Source organism: Suncus etruscus, chromosome 4 (genome assembly GCF_024139225.1).
Source record: "Suncus etruscus isolate mSunEtr1 chromosome 4, mSunEtr1.pri.cur, whole genome shotgun sequence".
Classification (NCBI taxonomy): domain Eukaryota; kingdom Metazoa; phylum Chordata; class Mammalia; order Eulipotyphla; family Soricidae; genus Suncus; species Suncus etruscus.
Genome location: NC_064851.1, coordinates 148,327,332 through 148,347,294, shown reverse-complemented (window position 1 = coordinate 148,347,294; position 19,963 = coordinate 148,327,332). Strand labels below are relative to the sequence as shown.

At 33.1% G+C, this 19,963-nt stretch overlaps 1 protein-coding gene and 1 pseudogene across 1 annotated transcript in view; one reads left to right on the top strand and one right to left on the bottom strand.

Annotated features, from left to right (window-relative positions):
- LOC126007256 (disintegrin and metalloproteinase domain-containing protein 2-like) overlaps positions 1–19,963 on the top strand; it is a 130,988-nt gene that overhangs the window by 15,890 nt on the left and 95,135 nt on the right. The window contains exons 5-10 of the mRNA XM_049772713.1: positions 7,073–7,149; positions 7,750–7,918; positions 10,765–10,821; positions 14,691–14,762; positions 15,407–15,573; positions 19,143–19,224. Of these exons, the coding sequence (XP_049628670.1) occupies positions 7,073–7,149; positions 7,750–7,918; positions 10,765–10,821; positions 14,691–14,762; positions 15,407–15,573; positions 19,143–19,224 (624 nt within the window). The remainder of the gene's footprint in view (positions 1–7,072; positions 7,150–7,749; positions 7,919–10,764; positions 10,822–14,690; positions 14,763–15,406; positions 15,574–19,142; positions 19,225–19,963) is intronic.
- LOC126006158 (N-alpha-acetyltransferase 50-like) lies at positions 9,855–10,587 on the bottom strand (annotated as a pseudogene).

Sequence of the window (19,963 nt, the reverse complement as noted above, 5' to 3'; positions counted from 1 at the left end):
CTTTCCCTCTAAACTCCGGTAGAAGACAATGTTGCCCCCTCTCACCACTCCTATTTAACATAGTACTGGAAGGACCTGCTATAGCAATTAGGCAAGAAAAAGATATCAAGGGAATTCAGATAGGAAAGGAAGAAGTCAAGCTCTCATTGTTCACAGATGACAAGATACTATACTTAGAAAACCCTAAAGATTCTATCAAAAAATCTTTAGAAACAATAGATACATATGGCAACGTAGCAGGCTATAAAATTAACACACAGAAATCAATAGACTTTTTATACACCAAAAATGATAGGGAAGAAATGATATTACTAAAACAACCCCATTCACATTAGTCTCACATAAACTCAAATACCTTGGAGTCTACTTGACTAAAGATGTAAAGGACCTATACAAAGAAAACTTTAAAACCCTGCTACAAGAAATAAGAGAAGACACACGGAAATGGAAATCCATACCCTGCTCTTGGATTGGCAGAATTAATATTATTAAAATGGCAATACTCCTCAAAGCATTGTACAGATTTAATGGGATTCCTCTAAAGATATCTATGACATTTTTCAAAGATGTGGATCAAACACTTCTGAAATTTATTTGGAACAATAAACACCCTCGAACATCTAAAGCAATACTTGGAAAAAGGAATATGGGAGGTATTACTTACCCTAACTTTAAACTGTATTACAAAGCAATAGTTATCAAAACAGGATGGTATTGTAATAAAGACAGACCCTCAGATCAGTGGAACAGGCTTGAGTACTCAAAGAATGTTCCCCAGATATACAGCCACATAATTTTTGATAATGTTGCAAGAAATCCTAAATGGAACAGGGAAGTTCTCTTCAATAAGTGGTGTTGACACAACTGGATAGCCACTTGTAAAAAAAAAAAGTGAATTTAGACCTCCAGTTAACATCATGTAAAAAGGTAAAACCCAAATGGATTAAAGACCGAGAAATCAGACCTGAAACCATAAAGTATATAGAACAACATGTAGGTCAAACACTCCATGACATTGAGACTAAAGGTATCTTTAAAGAGAAAACAGTACTCTCCAAACAAATGAAAGCAGAAATAAATAGATAGGACTATATTAAGCTGAGAAGCTTATGCACCTCAAAGGAAATAGTGCCCAGAATACAAGAGCCATCCACTGAGTGGGAGAAACTATTCACCCAATACCCATCAGATAAGGGGTTGATATCCAAAATACATAAGGCACTGAAATAACTTTACAAGAAAAAAACATCTAACCCCATCAAAAAATGGGGAGAAAAAATGGACAGACACTTTGATAAAGAAAAAATACAAATGGTTAAAAGGCACATGAAAAATGCTCCACATCACTAATCATCAGGGAGATGCAAATCAAAACAACTATGAGGTACTATCTCAAGCCACAGAGATTGGCATACATCAAAAATGAGAAAAAGGGACCGGGAAGGTGGCGCTAGAGGTAAGGTGTCTGCCTTACAAGCGCTAGAGTAGGACGGACCGCGGTTCGATCCCCAGGCGTCCCATATGGTCTCCCCAAGCCAGGGGCGATTTCTGAGCTCATAGCCAGGAGTAACCCCTGAGCGTCAAACGGGTGTGGCCCAAAACCAAAAAAAAAAAAAAAAATGAGAAAAAGCAGTGATGGCGAGGATGTGGAGAGAAAGGAACTCTTATTCACTGCTGGTGGGAATGCAGTCTGGTCCAACCTTTGTGGAAAGCGATATGGAGATTTCTCCAAAAGCTGGAAGTTGAGCTCCCATAGGATCCAGCTATACCACTCCTAGGGATATATCTTAGGAACACAAAAATACAATATAAAAATCCCTTTCTCACATGTATATTCATAGCATATTACAAAATAGCCAGACTCTGGAAACAGCCTAGATGCCCCTCAATAGATGAATGGTTAAAGAAACTCTGGTGCATATACACAATAGAATATTATGCAGCCATCAGAAGAGATGAAGTCATGAAATTTTCCTACGCATGGATATATATTGAATCTATTATGCTAAGTGAAATAAGTCAGAGGGAGAGAGATAAATGCAGAATGGTCTCACTCATCTATGGGTTTTGAGAAAAATGAAAAACATTTGTGTAATGATTCTCAGAGACAAAATAGAGAAGGACTGGAGTGTCCAGCTCCTGACATGAAGTTCACCACAGGGATCGTTTAGTTTACTGAGAACTATCATAACAAAATGTGACTGAGAGAAGTAGAAAGCCTGTGTAGAGTACAGGCCATTGTGGGGTGGGGATGAAGGACACTTGTGTTATTGGTCATGGGAATGTTGCACTGGTGAAGGATTATATATATATAATATATGTATGTATGTATATAATTCATATATACATATATATTAAAAATAAAAAAGAAAAGAAAAGATAAAATAAAATATCTTCATTACTCATGTTTATGAGAAAATTGAGCTCTTACTTGTTCCTCAGTACCTGTTTACCAGTACAGATAAGTTCTTTGGATTTCTGATTTTTCGTAGGAATTTCTGTGTACTGAAATGAAGCTTTAAATCAGACAATATTTGTAATGTGAGCATTTTGTGACTATTAGGATAGACATTTCAAGTGTTGCTATACAATATTAGCAGCAACATAATTTACCCAACTAGCCACTAGCAATTGTCTATATATAAGGCAGAAAAATTTCTTGGACGTGAGAATAAGTAGGGTATGTCCCCATAAATGAACTATTTCTTCTGGTACTGTAATATTACACTATGAAGAGAGTTACTTGCACTCATAAAATAAATCTTACTTTAATAATGCCATTCCTCATCTATCTGTTTCTCTTATTTGCTTTTTTACAAATCCATACCATTGTTGAAGCTATTCATAGTATTAGTAAAGCAATTTCCCTCAAATCAAAATATCTCATTGATGTTTGCCATGTATGCCTCCCTCAACCTCAACCAACTACCTGAATATAAAGTTGGCAGGAGTTTTTACTGTCTTCACTGGTTGCAAATTAAAGAATATATTTCTTAATAACAGCTACCTGAATATAATTTCTAGAACCAGAATTATGATTTCTTTCTCCATTATCTACTATCCATGCTGTATACCTTAAAATTACTTATTCTTTATATAAGACTATATGCTACCTATTAGATGTTTGTCATTATATGAGTTAACTTGTAAAGATGTGGGTTTGAATTTTATTTAGAAATGAAATTTAAAGATTTATCCCTTTACTCTTTGACATACCCCTTTTGCATCTCCTTGAATGAAACATTTTTCCATATTACTTTTATTTATTTTTTTCCTCTCTGTGACCTTGGAAATCCTTCTACAAGAGTTTCTAGTAATAAATTTTACTTCTGCTTTGGTATCATCAAGAAACCCTTTCTTAAAGCAGTGATTTTCAAAGGATGGAGTGGGGGGGAATAGGTTAAGTGTTTGAAGAGCATCAAAAGATATAGTAGCAAAAGTCTATGGCCATACCACCCTGAATGTGCCCACTCTCGTCTGATCTCAGAAGCTCAGCAGGGTCGGGCCTGGTTAGTGCTGGTCAGTACTGCCTGGGAATACCAGTTTCTGTAGGCTTAAAAAAAAGATATAGTAACAAAAGTAATTAAAAAACTAAAAAATTCTTTGGGAAATAATGTGCACCAGGATGATAATGGTTAATAATAGTCTAAATATTTGAAAACTTATGAGAGTATCTTCCAAAGGTTCTCAAAGAAGGAAATTGTAGAATATCTATACAATGAAATACTACACAGCTATTAGGAAAATGAAGTCATGAAATTTTCTTATATATTGATTGATATGAAGATTATTGTAGTCAGTGAAATGAGTTAAAAGGAGAGAGATATGCATGTAATTATCCCACACATTTGCGGGTTATAATAACAGTGTGTTAATATCTTAGCGAGACACTAGATATGAGCATCAGAACTTATTTTAAAATCAGTTTTTTCACATGATATTTCTCAATTAATGGTATATTTCCATTGTAGTATTGTCTAATTTTAATATTCTCTAATAATTTTAAATATAAATATAGGAATATTAATTATTTATCATCAAAACTTTTAATGTTATTATTGAAAAACTTATTCTGATTAGAAACATTTTGTAAATTTGACAATCTTGCTAACCAAAAATCTTTTCTTAATTCCACCTAGTTTAATTTAAATACTTAATTTTTCTCATATGTTCTTTTTTGTTTGTTTGTTTTTAATATTTTTTATTTAAACACCTTGGTTACAAACATGATTGTGGTTGGGTTTCAGTCATATAAGAGGACACGCCCATCACCAATGCAACATTCCCACTACCAATGTTCCAAATATCTCTCCTCCCCTCCCCGCCCCCACCTGTAATCTAGACAGGCTTTCTATTTCCCTCATACATTCTCATTGTTAGGACAGTTCGCAATGCACTTATTTTTCTAACTAAACTCATCACTCTCTGTGGTGAGGAATGTCTTTCATTTTTTTCTTAAAACCCATACATGAGTGAGATCATTCTGTATTTTCTCTCTCTCTGACTTATTTCACTCAGCATAATAGATTCCATGTACATCCATGTATATGAAAATTTTATGACTTCATATTCCATTGTGTATATGTACCACAGTTTCTTTAGCCATTCATTTGTTGAAGGGCATCTTGGTTGTTTCCAGAGTCGTGCTATGGTAAATAGTGCTGCAATGAATATAGGTGTAAGGAAGGGGTTGGCCGTTTTCCAGTCCTCAGAGTTGACATTTTCATTCTTTATTTCTGATGATGGCTCGCTTTGTTTCTCCATTGTCACACTTGTATTGTGGGTTTTTCTATGTGTTGTGGTGGTATTCATTGGCTAAATGATGTGTGACTTGGCTCCACCCTTTTCTGGTGGGTCGACTCGCCTCCAAGGAAGGGGAGCCCTCCATGGATGAAGCCACACACAGGATCAAATCTTAGGCCCGAGCACGCAGCAGAGAAGACAGTCTGGAGAGAAATGCTGGGCTTAAGAGATCCAGCACGGTTGCTAGTGTGATTTTTTCTTCATGTTGCAGTAGCATTCTTTCATTAGAAAGAGCGCATGGCCACGAAGCGAAGCGAAGCAAAGTGCTCTTCTGGAGCCTCTGGGAGAGCGATTTTGCTGGGCCCCTTTCAGCCCATTCCCTAGAGGTTCCGGAGAAAGGACAGTAGAAAAACACACACAGACAACACTCACAGTTTCTCACAATCGGGAACTATTGGACAGGTGTAGAATTTCACAGCCTGACCTCACAAACAGGGGACCTGCCTTTCTGAAAATTACTGCTGATAGCCAGTTTTCACGTTTGACAGTTCCTTGGCGTTCCAACCCAGCCTGAATGAGCCTCTGGGATAGCGATTTTGCTGGGCCCTTTTCATCCCACTCCCGAAAGTTTCAGGAGACAAGACAGTAGAAAATGCACACAGGCAACACTCACAGTTTCTCACCTATCTTCTTTTTTTAAAATAAATTTTAATTGAATTACCATGAGATATAACAATAACAAAATTGTTTTATGATTGTTATTCATACTATGTCCGTCTCTTCAGCAATGAACATGTCATTTCCTTTCAGCCCTTTTCCTCCCCACCCAAATGATCTGTGGCAGAATTTCTTCCCTCTTTCTTCTCTCTCTCTTACTCTCCCTCTTTCTCTCAGACTTCCTTTCTTTTGATTCATTTTAAACACACTGTAGTTTGCAATACTATTACTGAGGGATAACATGTATATTAATTTATCGCATTTCAGCAACCAGTTCTTGTCCAGAATGATCATTCTAAACTATCATTTTATCTTATCTACCATAACAGTACTCTTTCCTTTCTGTTCTTTGTAGCAAGGTTCATACCATAGACCATTCCTCCCAGCCTTCTCTCTTATCTTTGAGTTTATTACTAAGTGACTTTTTTTAAATATCACAAAAATGAGTGTGATTATTCTGTTTACCCTTCTTTGACTATTAACTCAGTATCATATTTTCAATATATTGCATGTATAAGAAAAATTTATGACTTGATATTTTCTAATAGCTGCATAGTAGACTATTACATGCCACAGTTTCTTTATCCCTCATCTCTTCTTAAACACTTGGGTTATTTCCAGATTCTGGCACTTGTGAATATTGCTGCCATGAACATATGAGTACAGATGGCTTTTCTGTATTGTGATTTGGGGTCCTAGGTGTATGTTCCCAGGCATGATATTTCGGGTCATATGGGTTCTTAATTGATATGTAAATCAGTAAGTCACTACTATATTACACCATATGCTTGTAGCTTTCAGTATATACTTTGATCATTTCTAGACATTTTGAATCTCGGGTCATTGATTTTCTGACCTGCTGCTTTGTTATATGTACTACCTATGGTAAAAAGTATAAAATTTCCCATTGCATTTATTTCAGTAAATGGAATTTTATTTCTATTTATTTATTATCTACATATTTTGTGTCTTATTTTGTAATAGGGGTTAAAAAACTTTTCCAAAGCTTATTTCTCTTAATTTAAAAATCATTATTATAGTTACTTTTATTGAGTTCATGTACTTATTTCCACTTCATAACATTCATTAAGCATTATTGAAGTCATTTCATATTTCTTGTCTCATGTTCAAAAATTTTGCATTTTAAAATATAGTTATTAAAGAGAATATCAAGGCCAAAGAAACAATACAGAGGGCAGAGCACTTGACTTTCACACAGCCAACCAGGGGTTCAATCTCTGGCATCCCATATATTCCCTTAAGAGCCCCTACCCCCACCCCAGAATAATTTTTTATAGTTCATGTACTTTTTTGTTATTTTTTTTTTGAGTCACACCTGGCGATGCTCATGGGTTTTTCCTGGCTCTGCACTCATGAATCACTACTGGTAGCCCTAGAGGACAATATGGTGTTCTGGACTTCAGACAACCTTCCATCCTGGGTCAGCTACATGCAAGGCAAGCACCCTGCTGCTGTGCTATCTCACCAGCCTCAGAATTCATGTACTTTTAATGGAAAATTTTCTCATTGAGCTTTATTTATTCATATCTAAGTTGAATATTTGATGATGTTATAGATATTTGTGTTTACATAATATTTTTCTTTTTTTCAGAATTATTGTTACTACCAAGGATATATTGAAGGTCACCCAAAATCTATGGCCATCCTTAGTACATGTGCTGGACTCAGGTTATTATATATAATTTGATTTTAAAAGTTAAATTATTTTTGAAAATACTTTTTAAATACTTCAGTAGATGAAAAGAAAAATACCTTTTGTTGGGAACAGTTACAGAATATATAGTGGAAGAATATTGGAGAGTAACTGTCATTGAAAAATTACAGTGCACATTACGGCTATAGTTACCATTAAGTAAGATTTTTTAATTTCTTGGGAGGTGTTGGGTCATACTCATAGATGTTCATGGATTATTCCTGATTTTACATCAGGAATTACCCTTGGCTGTGCTCAGGAGACTATATGAAATGCCATGGATTGAGCCTGGGTCAGATGCTTGCAAGGCATGTGCCTACTGCTGTAAAATTGCTCTGGGCCCTAATTAAGATTCTTGATATATGTGTAAAATATAAAAATTAATTACTTGTGCAAATGGAAATTATTATTTTGTACCACATTGTGTGTCAGATTCTACTCTATAACTTCTGTGTCAACATCTAAATTTTAATAATTGATAGTACTTTACTATTACAGTAAAACTTATTGTGTCATGTTTTATTAGTGACATTTTAAAAAAAGCAATATTTATTTATGTATGATTTTAATTTTAGAGGCTTATTACAATTTCAAAATGTAAGTTATGGAATTGAACCCTTGGAGCCTTCTATTGGTTTTGAACATGTAATTTACCAAATCAAACATAAGGATGCTGGTCTTTCTTTATATTCTGAGGAAGATATTGATTCAGAAAACTTGCCTTATAAAACAAAATGGATAAAGGTGGGTGATAAATTTAGTAGTTATATGATTGGTACTATACATAAATAAGGACAGTGTATTTTCTCTTTGTAAATTTCTTCAAAACCCTCATAGTTCATTTGTGGTATAATTTTTGTTAAGTCTTAGACAAATATTGAGCACACACCAAATTCAACATTATATTTTTGAGATATAGAGAGAGATAAATAGATATATAGTTTGATAAAATATACTAAAAACTGGGGTCGGAATGGTGACGCTAGCGTTAAGGCATCTATCTACCTTGCAAGCATTAACCTAGGACAGACCGCAGTTTGATTCCCTGGCATCCCATATGATTCCCCAAGCCAGGAATGATTTCTGAGTGCATAGTCAGGAGTAACCCTTGAGAGTCACTTGGTGTGGCCCAAAAACTAGATAGTAGATAGATACATAGATAGATAGATATAGATAGATAGATTTATCTAACTATAGATATAATTCTAAAAACTTTTAAATTTAAACTTTATTCTTTTTTTAAATAATTTATGTTGTGATCAAAGTGAATAATAAATCTTTCACAGTAATATTTAAGGTACATAGTAAAAAAGAATTAGGGCCATTCCCACCACCAATGGATCTTCCTCCACTCCTTTTTCCAGCATATATCACATATCTCCTACTGCTAGTGTAACAGGCCCCCTTTGTGTATAGCTTGTTATAGATTGGTCATCAATTCTGTTGTCATTGACTTTGAGTTTGTGTTTAAGTATGGTCATTTTTTTTATTTCCACTTAATGTTCATAAGACTGGTACCATCCTTTTTTTCCTTCTCAATTTATGAGGGAGAACAAGATGATTTAAGTTCTGTGGTTCTCCGGAAAAAGAAAAGAAAAAATAAAGCTAGGAGGAGTACATCTTGAGGCTATAAAGCTCAATTTAAAATAAGAATGGAAAAAGAAGAAAAACAAAAAACAAACAATGACAAAAAATACAACAGCAGCAAAACAACTACAAGGAAGAAAGAAGAAAAAGGGGGAAAAAGGAAAAAAAGGGAGGTCTGGTGTTGCAAGGCTTTGTGGGGTTTTCATAGGCACAGTAAGTACTGGGGAAATTAAAAAGGCAATTCCCTTGGCCTAAAAGATACAGGGTTTCTCACCCTTGAAGCATATCTCATGGAAACATTGTCAGGCTCCATACATTATCAAACCCCATGGTCTTTTTATGGAGCCAGGAAGCAGTTTGCTCATTTGTGGATGACAAAATCAGTCCTCTGTAGCTAGAGATCTTGGCATTTCAACAGATCATAGGACAAAGTCTAGCATAGAGTCTAGGATAGATTGAAGTTCTACTCTAATCCACTCATTAGCAAAATGCAGTTAACTCAAATCCTGAGACCAACCCACCCTTAATAACTAAATAAGAGAGTAATTGCTTTAAATCAAAACAGAATAAAAAAATAAAAACAAAATAAACTTGCATTCCTTATAAGGATAGTAAACTGTCTAAACTCCTGGTAAAGTAGTCTGAAGGACTGAGGTGGAGTGAAGGCAATGTCCATCCCACAGTCTTAAAAACCCCAAGTACTACAAGCATACTAAGTTTTTCTTAGTTAGAGAACATAATATTGCTGCTGCTGTTTTGTCTTTTAAAATATACAATAATTTGTAAGCTCTGAAGCAGGATATAAGAAAAAAAACTAAAAAAAGATTGAAACAGATACCCAAATTCTCAGAACCAATAGAGCTGAAATGCAAAACAACAAATGTAATTTTTCTTCTACAGTCAAACCACCTCACCAGGAAATCAAACATGATTAATCTTTAAAGTCCTTCAACATATTAAAATTTTTAATTAGAAAGGAAAGAGGATAGAGACCAAAGAAGGTGGAAAAGATTAAAAAGAAAGGGGGAGGGTCAATGGGTCTCTCTTCTATTTGGCAACAAGCAAGGTCAAGAAAAGTTCATTTGTCATTTGATCAGTTGTCTGTCTTTTGCACATCTGCATCCTGGCAAGAAGGGATTTTGAGGTTTTTTGCCAGCACAGGAGCATCTGGGGGCTCTATTCTCTTATAGTAGTAGTTCTTTGTCTCAGTAACCTCAAAGCCCAACTTTCTGTAGAAGCCACCTACTGCCTCATTGCTGATCTGAACGTGCATGTAAATGTTGTCAAAAGTGCCATTTTTCTCACAGACGTTTAAGACATGATTGAAATTTGAGTTCCCATTCCTAGATTCGGTATGGAGCCAGACAGATTGAACATTTTAGTTCTTATTCCTAGATTCAGTATGGAGCCAGATATCCTAGTGTCATGATGTAAAGTCTCTTCTGACTTTGTGAATGATCCACCCTACAGCACACTGCACCTACTGCAATATCATTGTAATAGGCTGCCAAGATTTGCAACCTCCAGCACAGCCTTGTAGAACTTGTCACTTGTAGCCGAATCTTCAGTTGTTTAATATTGTGTGGTGTCACATCTCCCAGTTCAATCAGGCTACCTTTCACCTTCCCTGCCCACTGATGCCTTGGTACCACTGATATCAACCCTCTGGTTACTAAACCTTAGAAGCCAACCTTCTGGCCTGAGGCTAGGGGCCAGGAGTGTGGAGCATGGCCCAGCGTCTTTGGGGAGGTTTGGGGGTGTGGCAGGGGTATCTGTGGAGCCACACCAGTGCCACCACTCTTCCAACCATGCACACCAATATACATGGGCACTCAGCTCCCACCTGCCGCCACCAGCCAGACCTAATATTGTTTGTTCTATGTACTACTATAGAATTCCATTCTATAAGAAATTAAATCTTCAGCATTTACTTCATAGGATAGTGAAAAACTGAAGTTTTGAATACATTTTTAATTTTGACATGTACTCTATTTATATTTTAGACAGTTAAACAGCCATCTCAGTATATAGAAATGCATATTGTAGTTGAAAAAAATTTGGTAAGTGTATTCTTATTATTATGCTTATGTCAATATATTAGTAAAGGATATTAATAAGTAGGAATAAAATTTTGATGGAAGAAAATCAAATTGTTTTCTTTTGTCTTCTTCGTATTTAATTCTATTTTAATGAATTAAATATTATACTTCACCTATGTGAGGTGTATGCTCCTGAACTAGATATCTGGATCCTTCTCCCATAGTCACTTATTTAATGCATGTTAAATTGCAAATATAATGTTACATAAAACAAAAACAAGTTTATGCCATTCTTACTTTTATATTTATTTATTTTGAATATTCATTTATTCTCCTTACTAATCTTTTAATTGCTTTCATCAATTTAGAATCTTTTAAATATTATATAATATATAGTTCTTAGTCATTATGATTGATTACTTTTAATATAATTAAGTTTTTCATTCCTTTATTTTCATTTTCTCATATTTTCATCCCTAGAAATCATTCTATAGTAAAATTTACTTTCTTGATTCTATATTTTATTTACCCAGTATTTACTATTTCATATATTTTTTTACTAATGACTTATGGACATCATCTTTGTTTCAGAAGTATTGAAAATTCTAAAGTTTCTAAAAGTAAAAATGCATAGGTTTTTGTGTTGCCAAAAGTGTTTATACTATGTGGGTAAAATGTAAAGGAGTGTAATCTATGAATCACATGTAGTATGTTAAATTTTCTAAATGTTGCTAAAATGTCTTCCAAAGCTGCTTTTTATTTTACATTCTTTGTCTTAAATATATTATCCTGGGGGCGAAGCAGTGGCACAGCAGTAGGGTGTTTGCCTTGCACGCAGCTGACCTAGGAGACAGACCGCAGTTCAATCATCCAGCATCCATATGGTCCCCCAAAATATGAGCAATTTCTGAGCACAGAGCCGGGAGTAACCTCTGAGCATCACCAGGTGTGATCCAAAAACAAAACAAAACAAAAGTAAATATATTATTATACTGTTTTCTTGTAGTTAAGGTATTTTTCTGAAAAGGAAGATGATGTTTTTGTATAATTCATTGTATATAGTTAACTGCTTTCTACATTCTCTTCCTGTAGCTTTGAATATTTTGTTTTTAGGTGTTTGGTTAAAGTATATTTGGTAAGGGTTTAACTTTGTTTTTTTTTTCAGTTTACAGAATTTGTTGTTTAATATTTTTTAAGTTTACAAAGTAGTTGTTTTCATTTTATAAGTGATATTTTATATTCAGAAACTGATAATTCATATATTTTTCTTATATTGATATCATGCTGATTCTTTTCTTTCTTTATTCTTAAACTCAAAATTTTAACTGATTCATAAAAGAACACTATCACATCTGCAAGCACAACGGACACTCTCTGTCCTACACCACTGTAATGCCCTAAAACAGCAGAGATTGGATCATACTTGAGTCCATTTATCTTCCAAAACCAATACTGTGCAGACACTAGTGTGTCCCATGATATCAGTACAACATACATCTCTTATATCAGGGGCAGAAAGGAGGTAGCAACCCTATTTCTTATTGAGTAGATTGCCTTAAATATCATTTTAACTCAACAGAGTATATAGTATATTTTCTGGAAAAATTCAAATAAAATCTAAAAAGTTATCATATGAGTAGCCATCTGGAATAAACAATACTACAGGGTAGATTCCAAGTGTGGGAATCTACACTATATCATTTGCACCTACAAAAAGAGAACAATGGGGAAATTAAACTCAGTAGAAGATAGAGACAGAAATGTAGGCAAATATGCAAGCCCATTAAAATGCTTGACTCTGGTCAATGAGTACCTAAAGTCAACATTTACTATACTGGCAATAGAAAATAGAAAGTACTTGCCAACCAAATCAAGCAATCAATAAGAAAATCAACCAACTCAAAGAAAAACCTTTTCAGAGAAACAGCCCTTAACAGGGAAATAACAGCACAGCCCTCTATATCAATATCCCTGAATGTCTATGGACTAAAGACACTGAGTTACAGGTTATGTCAGGAAACAAAATCTATCGATTTACTGCTTACAGGGAACACAACTAAATTCAAGGGGGAGACAAGGTTTATAGTGAAAGGATAAAAACAATTGTACAAGCCAATATAAATAAAAAAAACTGGGAAAGCTATAATTATATAAAACCTAATAATGAATTTGAAGAAAGTAATTAGAGATTGGTTTGGACACTATGTACTAATCACGGGAACAATAAAATAAGTACTAATTCTAACCATATATTGGTTAAATAACTTATATTCACTAAATATATAAACTCTATATTTTCTAACCATTTATTTGCTCACAACTTTTTTCACTCAGAGTTAATTTTATCTCTTTGCCATGTAATTTTTTTATTCTAATATTTTTTAATTTTTGTGTCTTTGAGATTATATATATATACATATATATTACCATATTCCTGAAAATAGTGATAATTTTTCTTCTTCTCTTTTTTATTTTTGGTTTTTGAGCCACATCCATTGACACTCAGAGGTTAGTCCTGGTTATGTGCTCAGAAATAGCTCCTGGCTTGGGGGGACCATATGGGACACCTGGGGATCAAACCATGGTCTGTCTTCGGCTAGCACCAGCAAGGAAGACACCTTACCTCTAGCACCACTGCTCTGTCCTATTCTCTTATTATACTAAGTCCTACTAAATAATTTTTCTGTGTGTCTTCTCTGGCAAGAAATTTTAGCCTAGTTTAAATAATGAGAATTATGAGTAAATTTATTTTCTTATTATTATTCTTAGCAGAAAAATGTTGCATTTTTCACCCAAGTATAAAGTTGCCTGTATATGTGTCATCCATTCTCTTTAATATATGAAACTGTTCTATACTCACTGAGTATTTTAAGTCATAAGTAGACATTATCTAGTGAAATTAAGTTCCAATATCAAGTTGTGTTTAGAATTGGTGCTCTTTATTATTGATATGTAATGTATTAAATTGAAAAATTATGTATGTAGAGCCATCATTGCATGACTCAATAAATCTCACTTGCCTATGGTGTACAATTCTTTTTTTTTATTATTTTTTTTTTGTTGTTGTTGTTAATATGGCTTCAGGACTTTAGAATTTATCAGAAGAGGAGATGTGACTTATTGAACAAACAAAAGGATTGGTCTAAAGGTTTAAATAAAAAGCATCGTTCACATGGCCTCATAATTTCAAATTTCATGTTTAATGACTATAGGTAGATAATTTCCATTTTGGTAGGCCTCTAATTTTGAATCAAGTAATAATTTTTGAATGTCTTAAAATTTAGTTTTCTTCTTGGTTAAAAATGAAATTAAACCATTCCTTTCTCAAATGAGGGATTTCTTTTCATCTTTTATTTTGGTTATGATTATGTAAAGTTAAACTTTACACATATTATCTTGATAATATTAAGATTCAGCTGTATGATGTAATAAAGTAATTAAGCCTGCTAGTTGAGAATAAATTTGAGTCACTTATAAAATTGTCTTGATTTATAAATAGGCTTTATGGGTTAAAGAATTTATAAACATTATCAATATTAGCCTGTAATTTCTTAATCTTACATCTAATTTTCTTATCAAGAAAATTTTGGACTGGTAAAATAAGCTTGAAAGTGATCTCTGTTCTTTCAATTTTTGTAGAGGCTTAAATTTAGTGTAATTTGTATTAGGTTATTTTAATTTTTAATACTTTTTAATATACATCTTTATTTAAGCATCATGATTACAAGCATGTTCGTAGTTGGTTTCAGTCATAAACAAAATACCCCCTTCAAAACATATGTCTCCAGGCATTACTGTTATATTTAACTATGTTTAAAAATGAGGAGGCAAACTTTTTAAATAATTTCTAAGTACTGCTCATTAGATCTAACAGCTAATTTCTTTTTCAGTATGAACATATGGGTTCTGATATTGCTGTTGTTACTGAAAAAGTTTTTCACCTTGTTGGAATCATCAATGCTGTAAGTGTTTGTTAATAATTATGTTCCAAAACTTATTTTTTTATTTGTCATGTTTTCATTTTGTTTCTATATTCAGTAGAGGAGTTAAGTCCCATAGTGGTTGTCTTTGTAGGTTTCATTTATTTATTTGATTTTGGTTGTTTTTTGATCTACATTTAGGGATTTTACTAGACCTTTTGTTTAGGGGTAATTCCTTAAAGTGTTCAGGAAACTGTACGTGAGGCCGAGGGATTGAGTCAGGATCTTCAGCATGCAGGACAGCATCTTAAGAATATAGTCTCTGATTCTCTGTTTTGCTTATCACCCTAAGAATATATCTTCTAGGTCTTCGCATATTGTTTCAAATGAAAGAAACTTTTAATTGATAAATTGGCTTAATTATGTAGATATAGATGTAGCTAAAGAGGTGTGTAAGTTACATTTTCTTTATCCATTCACCAATCTACATAAGTTGACCAATTTAAGGGTTTTGGCTATTGTAAATGCTGCAAGTGCTGCAAAAGCATGGGAGTAGTTGTACATGTCATGTTTTCAAATTACTATTTCTATTTAGATGTTTCATTTTATCAGTATGTTAGCATTTTAATTGAAAAATTCTAAGCATATTTCAATCATATGAATAAATTTTCTATATTTTATTCTAGATATTTACTTCATTTAATATCACAATTTTGCTATCTTCAGTGGAACTTTGGATAGATGAAAATAAAATCCCAGTAACTGGTGATGCTAATCAGTTAATGCACAAATTTTTAAAATGGAAAAGATCCTACCTTGTTTTGCGTCCACATGATGTGGCATTTTTACTTGTGTAAGTATGCAAAAAATTATTTTTGAACTCTTAATTTGAATAAATTTTAGGTAGTTGTGAAACCATTAGTAAAATGATATAGTGTAAATTTCAGATATAAGGAATATATATATATATATACCTTATATATATGACTTTTGATTACCATTTTAAATTCCTCAGTAATTGTGGTCTGTTTAAATATTCTATATTATCCTGAATTAATCATGGAAGATTGTGATTCCAAAAATTATCTATTTCTTACAAGTTCTCATGTTTCATGGCATAGAATTTCTCAAAGTAGTCTGATTACCCTTTGAATCTCTGTAGTATCTGTATCTTTTCACTTCTTAACTGGTTTATTAAGTTTCTCTCTTTCCTTTTCTTTGTGAGTTTTGCTTATCAATGTTTTTTTTAAAGAACTAACTTGGGCTTTCATTGATCTTTTCATTGTTTTTTATTTTGTTTTGTTTTCACTTCATTTATTTCTGCTTTAAGTTTTGTTATTTTTTTCTGAATACTTATTTTTGGTTCCTTTATTGATCATTTTCTAATGCTATCAGCTGTGCCATTAAGCTATTTATATGGAACCTTTCTTCCTTCCTGATGTGTGCTTGCAAAGGTATATATTTTCCCCTTATCACCGCTTTTTCTTTGTCCCATAAATTCTGATAATTTGTGTCTTCATTGTCATTTGTTTTCAGAAATGTTTTGATTTCCTCTTTGATTTCATCTCTCACAAACTGGTTGTTCAATAGTGCGCTGTTTAATTTCCAAGTTTTTTTTTTCCAACAGTTTCTTTTTCCAACAGTTTTTCTTCTGTTTTCTTTTGTAGTTCACTTCTAATTTCAGTGCCCTGTGATCTGAGAAGATAGTTTGTACAATTACTATCCTCTTGATTTTATTGAGGTATGTTTTATGGGGCAGCAGGTGGTCTATCCTGGAAAATGAGCCATGTACATTGGAGAAGAATGTGTATCCAGTTTTCCGGATACTCTAAATACAAGTTCACTTTTTTTTATTTCTCTTTTTAGAGCTAGTATATTCTAATTAGTGTTTCAGCTTTGTTGGCCTATCAAGGGTTGACAAGTGTTGAGAAGGTCTCTCACTATTATTGTGTTGCTATTGATGTCTTCTTTCAGATTTTACAATTGTATTACATATTTTTCGGGTCCCTCATTGGGTGCATATATGTTCAGGAGTGAGATTTCTTTCTATTGTAAATTTCCTTTGATTAGTATAAAATGTCCATCTTTTTAGTAATTGGCCTGCTATAAATTATAAGGATGCTCCTTTGAATGTACTTTCCCTTTTGACTTTTGCTTCTTTCAGTATTCTATCCCTATCTGTGGACCCTATCTGTGGAATTTGTCATTATGTCTAGGATGTATCTTGGGGTGTTTTTCTTTGGGTCTCTTTTAGCTGTTACTCTCGGGTATGTAGGATTAGGTTTCATACACTCTTTATTTAGTTCTATTAGTTTCTCTACAAAGATGTCAGCGACTATTGATTCTTCCTGGGGATCTTTTTTCTGGGTCTCTGGTACTCCAATGATTCTTAAGTTGTTTCTGTTGAGTTTATCCAAGACTTTTATTTTCATCTGTTTACATTATTTAAGTACTTTTTTTCACTGTATGATCTTTTTCATTAAGGCTCTTTCCAATTTCTTCTGTTGTGTGGAGTTGTTACGCATCTCATCTTCCTGCTCACTGATTTGGTCCTCAGCTGCTTTTCTGGAGAAGTTTTATATTGAGGTTTTCTTTTCATCTACTGAGTTTTTCAGACCTATTATTTCAGTTTGAGTTTTCTGATTTCTATCCTCATATCTTCTTGATGATTTGTGTTCAATTCAGCTCGATCTATGCTCTTTGATTCCTATGAGGATTGTTTATATTTCTTCTCTAAACTTCATCTCTGAGAGGCTAATTAGGTGGTTGGCACTTTTTTTGGTCATCATAGCTGCCACCTTCAGTTTTTATGTCTGGTGTTGGTCTGTGTTGTTTCCTCATTGTCACACTTGTTGTGTTGTTTTTTTCTAAGTGTTATGGTGGAGTTCATTGACTAGAAGATCCGAGGCTGTAAAGTGAAGCAGAGCATATATATTTTCCCCTCTGGCACTCCTCTGGCTCCACCCTTTTTGGGCATTTTCAGCTCACCTCCCACCAGCTTCCATCTGGGTTCTGGATTGGGGATGGTCTCAAAAGCCACAACGAAGGTCAAGCTCCTGCCCCTGCATTTGCAGTGGTGGAAATTTCCGGTTCCACCATGTACTTTATTTATTTATTTATTTATTTATTTATTTATTTATTTTGTATTGGTTTCTGTTTGAGTTGATTTGTTTGGCTTGGTTTATTTTTGTGTCTTTGATTCTGTGTTGTAGAAGAAATTGAACCTAAAACTATACATGCAAAGCAGTCACTCTACTGTTGAACTAAATTCTTGATCTTATATACTTAAATATATGTATATATGCTTGTGTGAGTGTGTGTCTTATTCTATAAAATGGGATTTTTTGAGAAGATTGTTTTTGTTTCTAAATAAATTAACAAAAACCACTTCTTTGTTAAGCAACAATAATTACAAGAATTTACAATTTCCAAACATGCAGTTCAACTCATATATCTGCAACTGATTGCTCATACTTACATATAATTTAATATGGAAAAATAAATATAATTTTAACACTTATATTTATTTTTATCTCACAAATTTGTATCACAACTGTATAAACCTGATCTATTATTTAATCATTAATTATTAATTTAAATACTTATTGATTATTAAATTATTAACTATAATTATTTGTTGTTTTATATATTTTATTGCATTGTCATATTTTATATTATTAAATATATTTGATATTTATATTGATTTTAATTATGGTGATTGTTGATTCTTTTTAATTTCATCATTGATTATTAGTTATTTAATCATTGCATATTATTAAAGGAACTTCAATCCACCTGGTGCGTCTTTCCATTAGTAACTGCTTTCCCTTAGCGTTTTTCTTATAAAGTCATTTGTTTACATTCTGTTCATAGTTTAATTGTTTTTTAAAAGCTTTATATGTTGTATTGTTTTATGTGTAGTTTTATGAGAATATAATTCATATTGTCTTATAGATTAATTTAAATAGTTTCAAAAATAGATTTTGGTGCAACAGATTAGGGCAGATTACTAATGTGCAGCCAACAATGGATAATACTTGGAATCACATATAGTCATCCAAATACCTACAAGGTATTGAGTAAAGTTGGGTGTTTCCCTCCACAAGAAAGTACTCAGGCTAATGAACTTTTCTTTGTTATACACATATAATAAATATATTTATGACTTCAGTAAGTAATAAAGCAAAACAAAAATGGTGACAGGAAATTATGCAAAATTAGATTTTAATTTTAAATTTATGATATTTTTAATTTGGTCTACATCCAGCTTAAGGCTTTGGGTGACGGATTAGTCCTGGTGATGCTTAGGGATAATCATAAGGGTCTAGGAGTGAAAATCATGTCATCTGCATTCTATTCACTATACTCTTTGTCCAAAGTCTTTATTTTATTTTATTTTAATATATTTATTTTAAACTTAAGTTACAGAGAAAAACCAGATTATGTTGGTGCAACCTTTGAAGGAAAGATATGTGATAAAAACTATGGAGGAGGTGTTGCTCTGGTACAGTATGATATAAATTGTTTGGCTAATCATGTTTATAAAATACTATGTACAGTATTATAAATTTAAAGGTGTTCATATATAATTTATAAACATATGTGAGTTCTCAGAGATGCATGGATCTTCTTTAGTTGCTTTACCTGATACAAACATTAGAATTATAAGAAGTTTTATGAAGTTATTACATGTAAATGTTTGAAATTTTTCTAAAATGAATTCAAAATATTCTTTTAGGAAAATTTCCTAGCTTGTCTTATGTACAAATATATTAAATCATACAAATATATTTTTATATATTTGTGTTAAAATATATTTAAAATATATATGAGAGACAAGAATATTTATGACAAATATATATATGAGAGACAAGAATATTTATGGGGAAGTCTATTTCCTGCTACAAAAACTTTAATGTGACTAGGTTAACACTAAAATTTCTGAGATTCAACATCAAGAAAGGATCATCACTAATGAAAAACTAGAGAAGTTTAGCTAACAAGAAGAAGGTAAAATAATTATTTACTTAAAAGTGTATGTTCCTGGGCCTGGAGAGATAGCACAGCGGCATTTCCCTTGCAAGCAGCCGATCCAGGACCAAAGGTGGTTGGTTCGAATCCCGGTGTCCCATATGGTCCCCCGTGCTTGCCAGGAGCTATTTCTGAGCAGACAGCCAGGAGTAACCCCTGAGCACCACCGGTTGTGGCCCAAAAAAAAACCAAAAAAAAAAAAGTGTATGTTC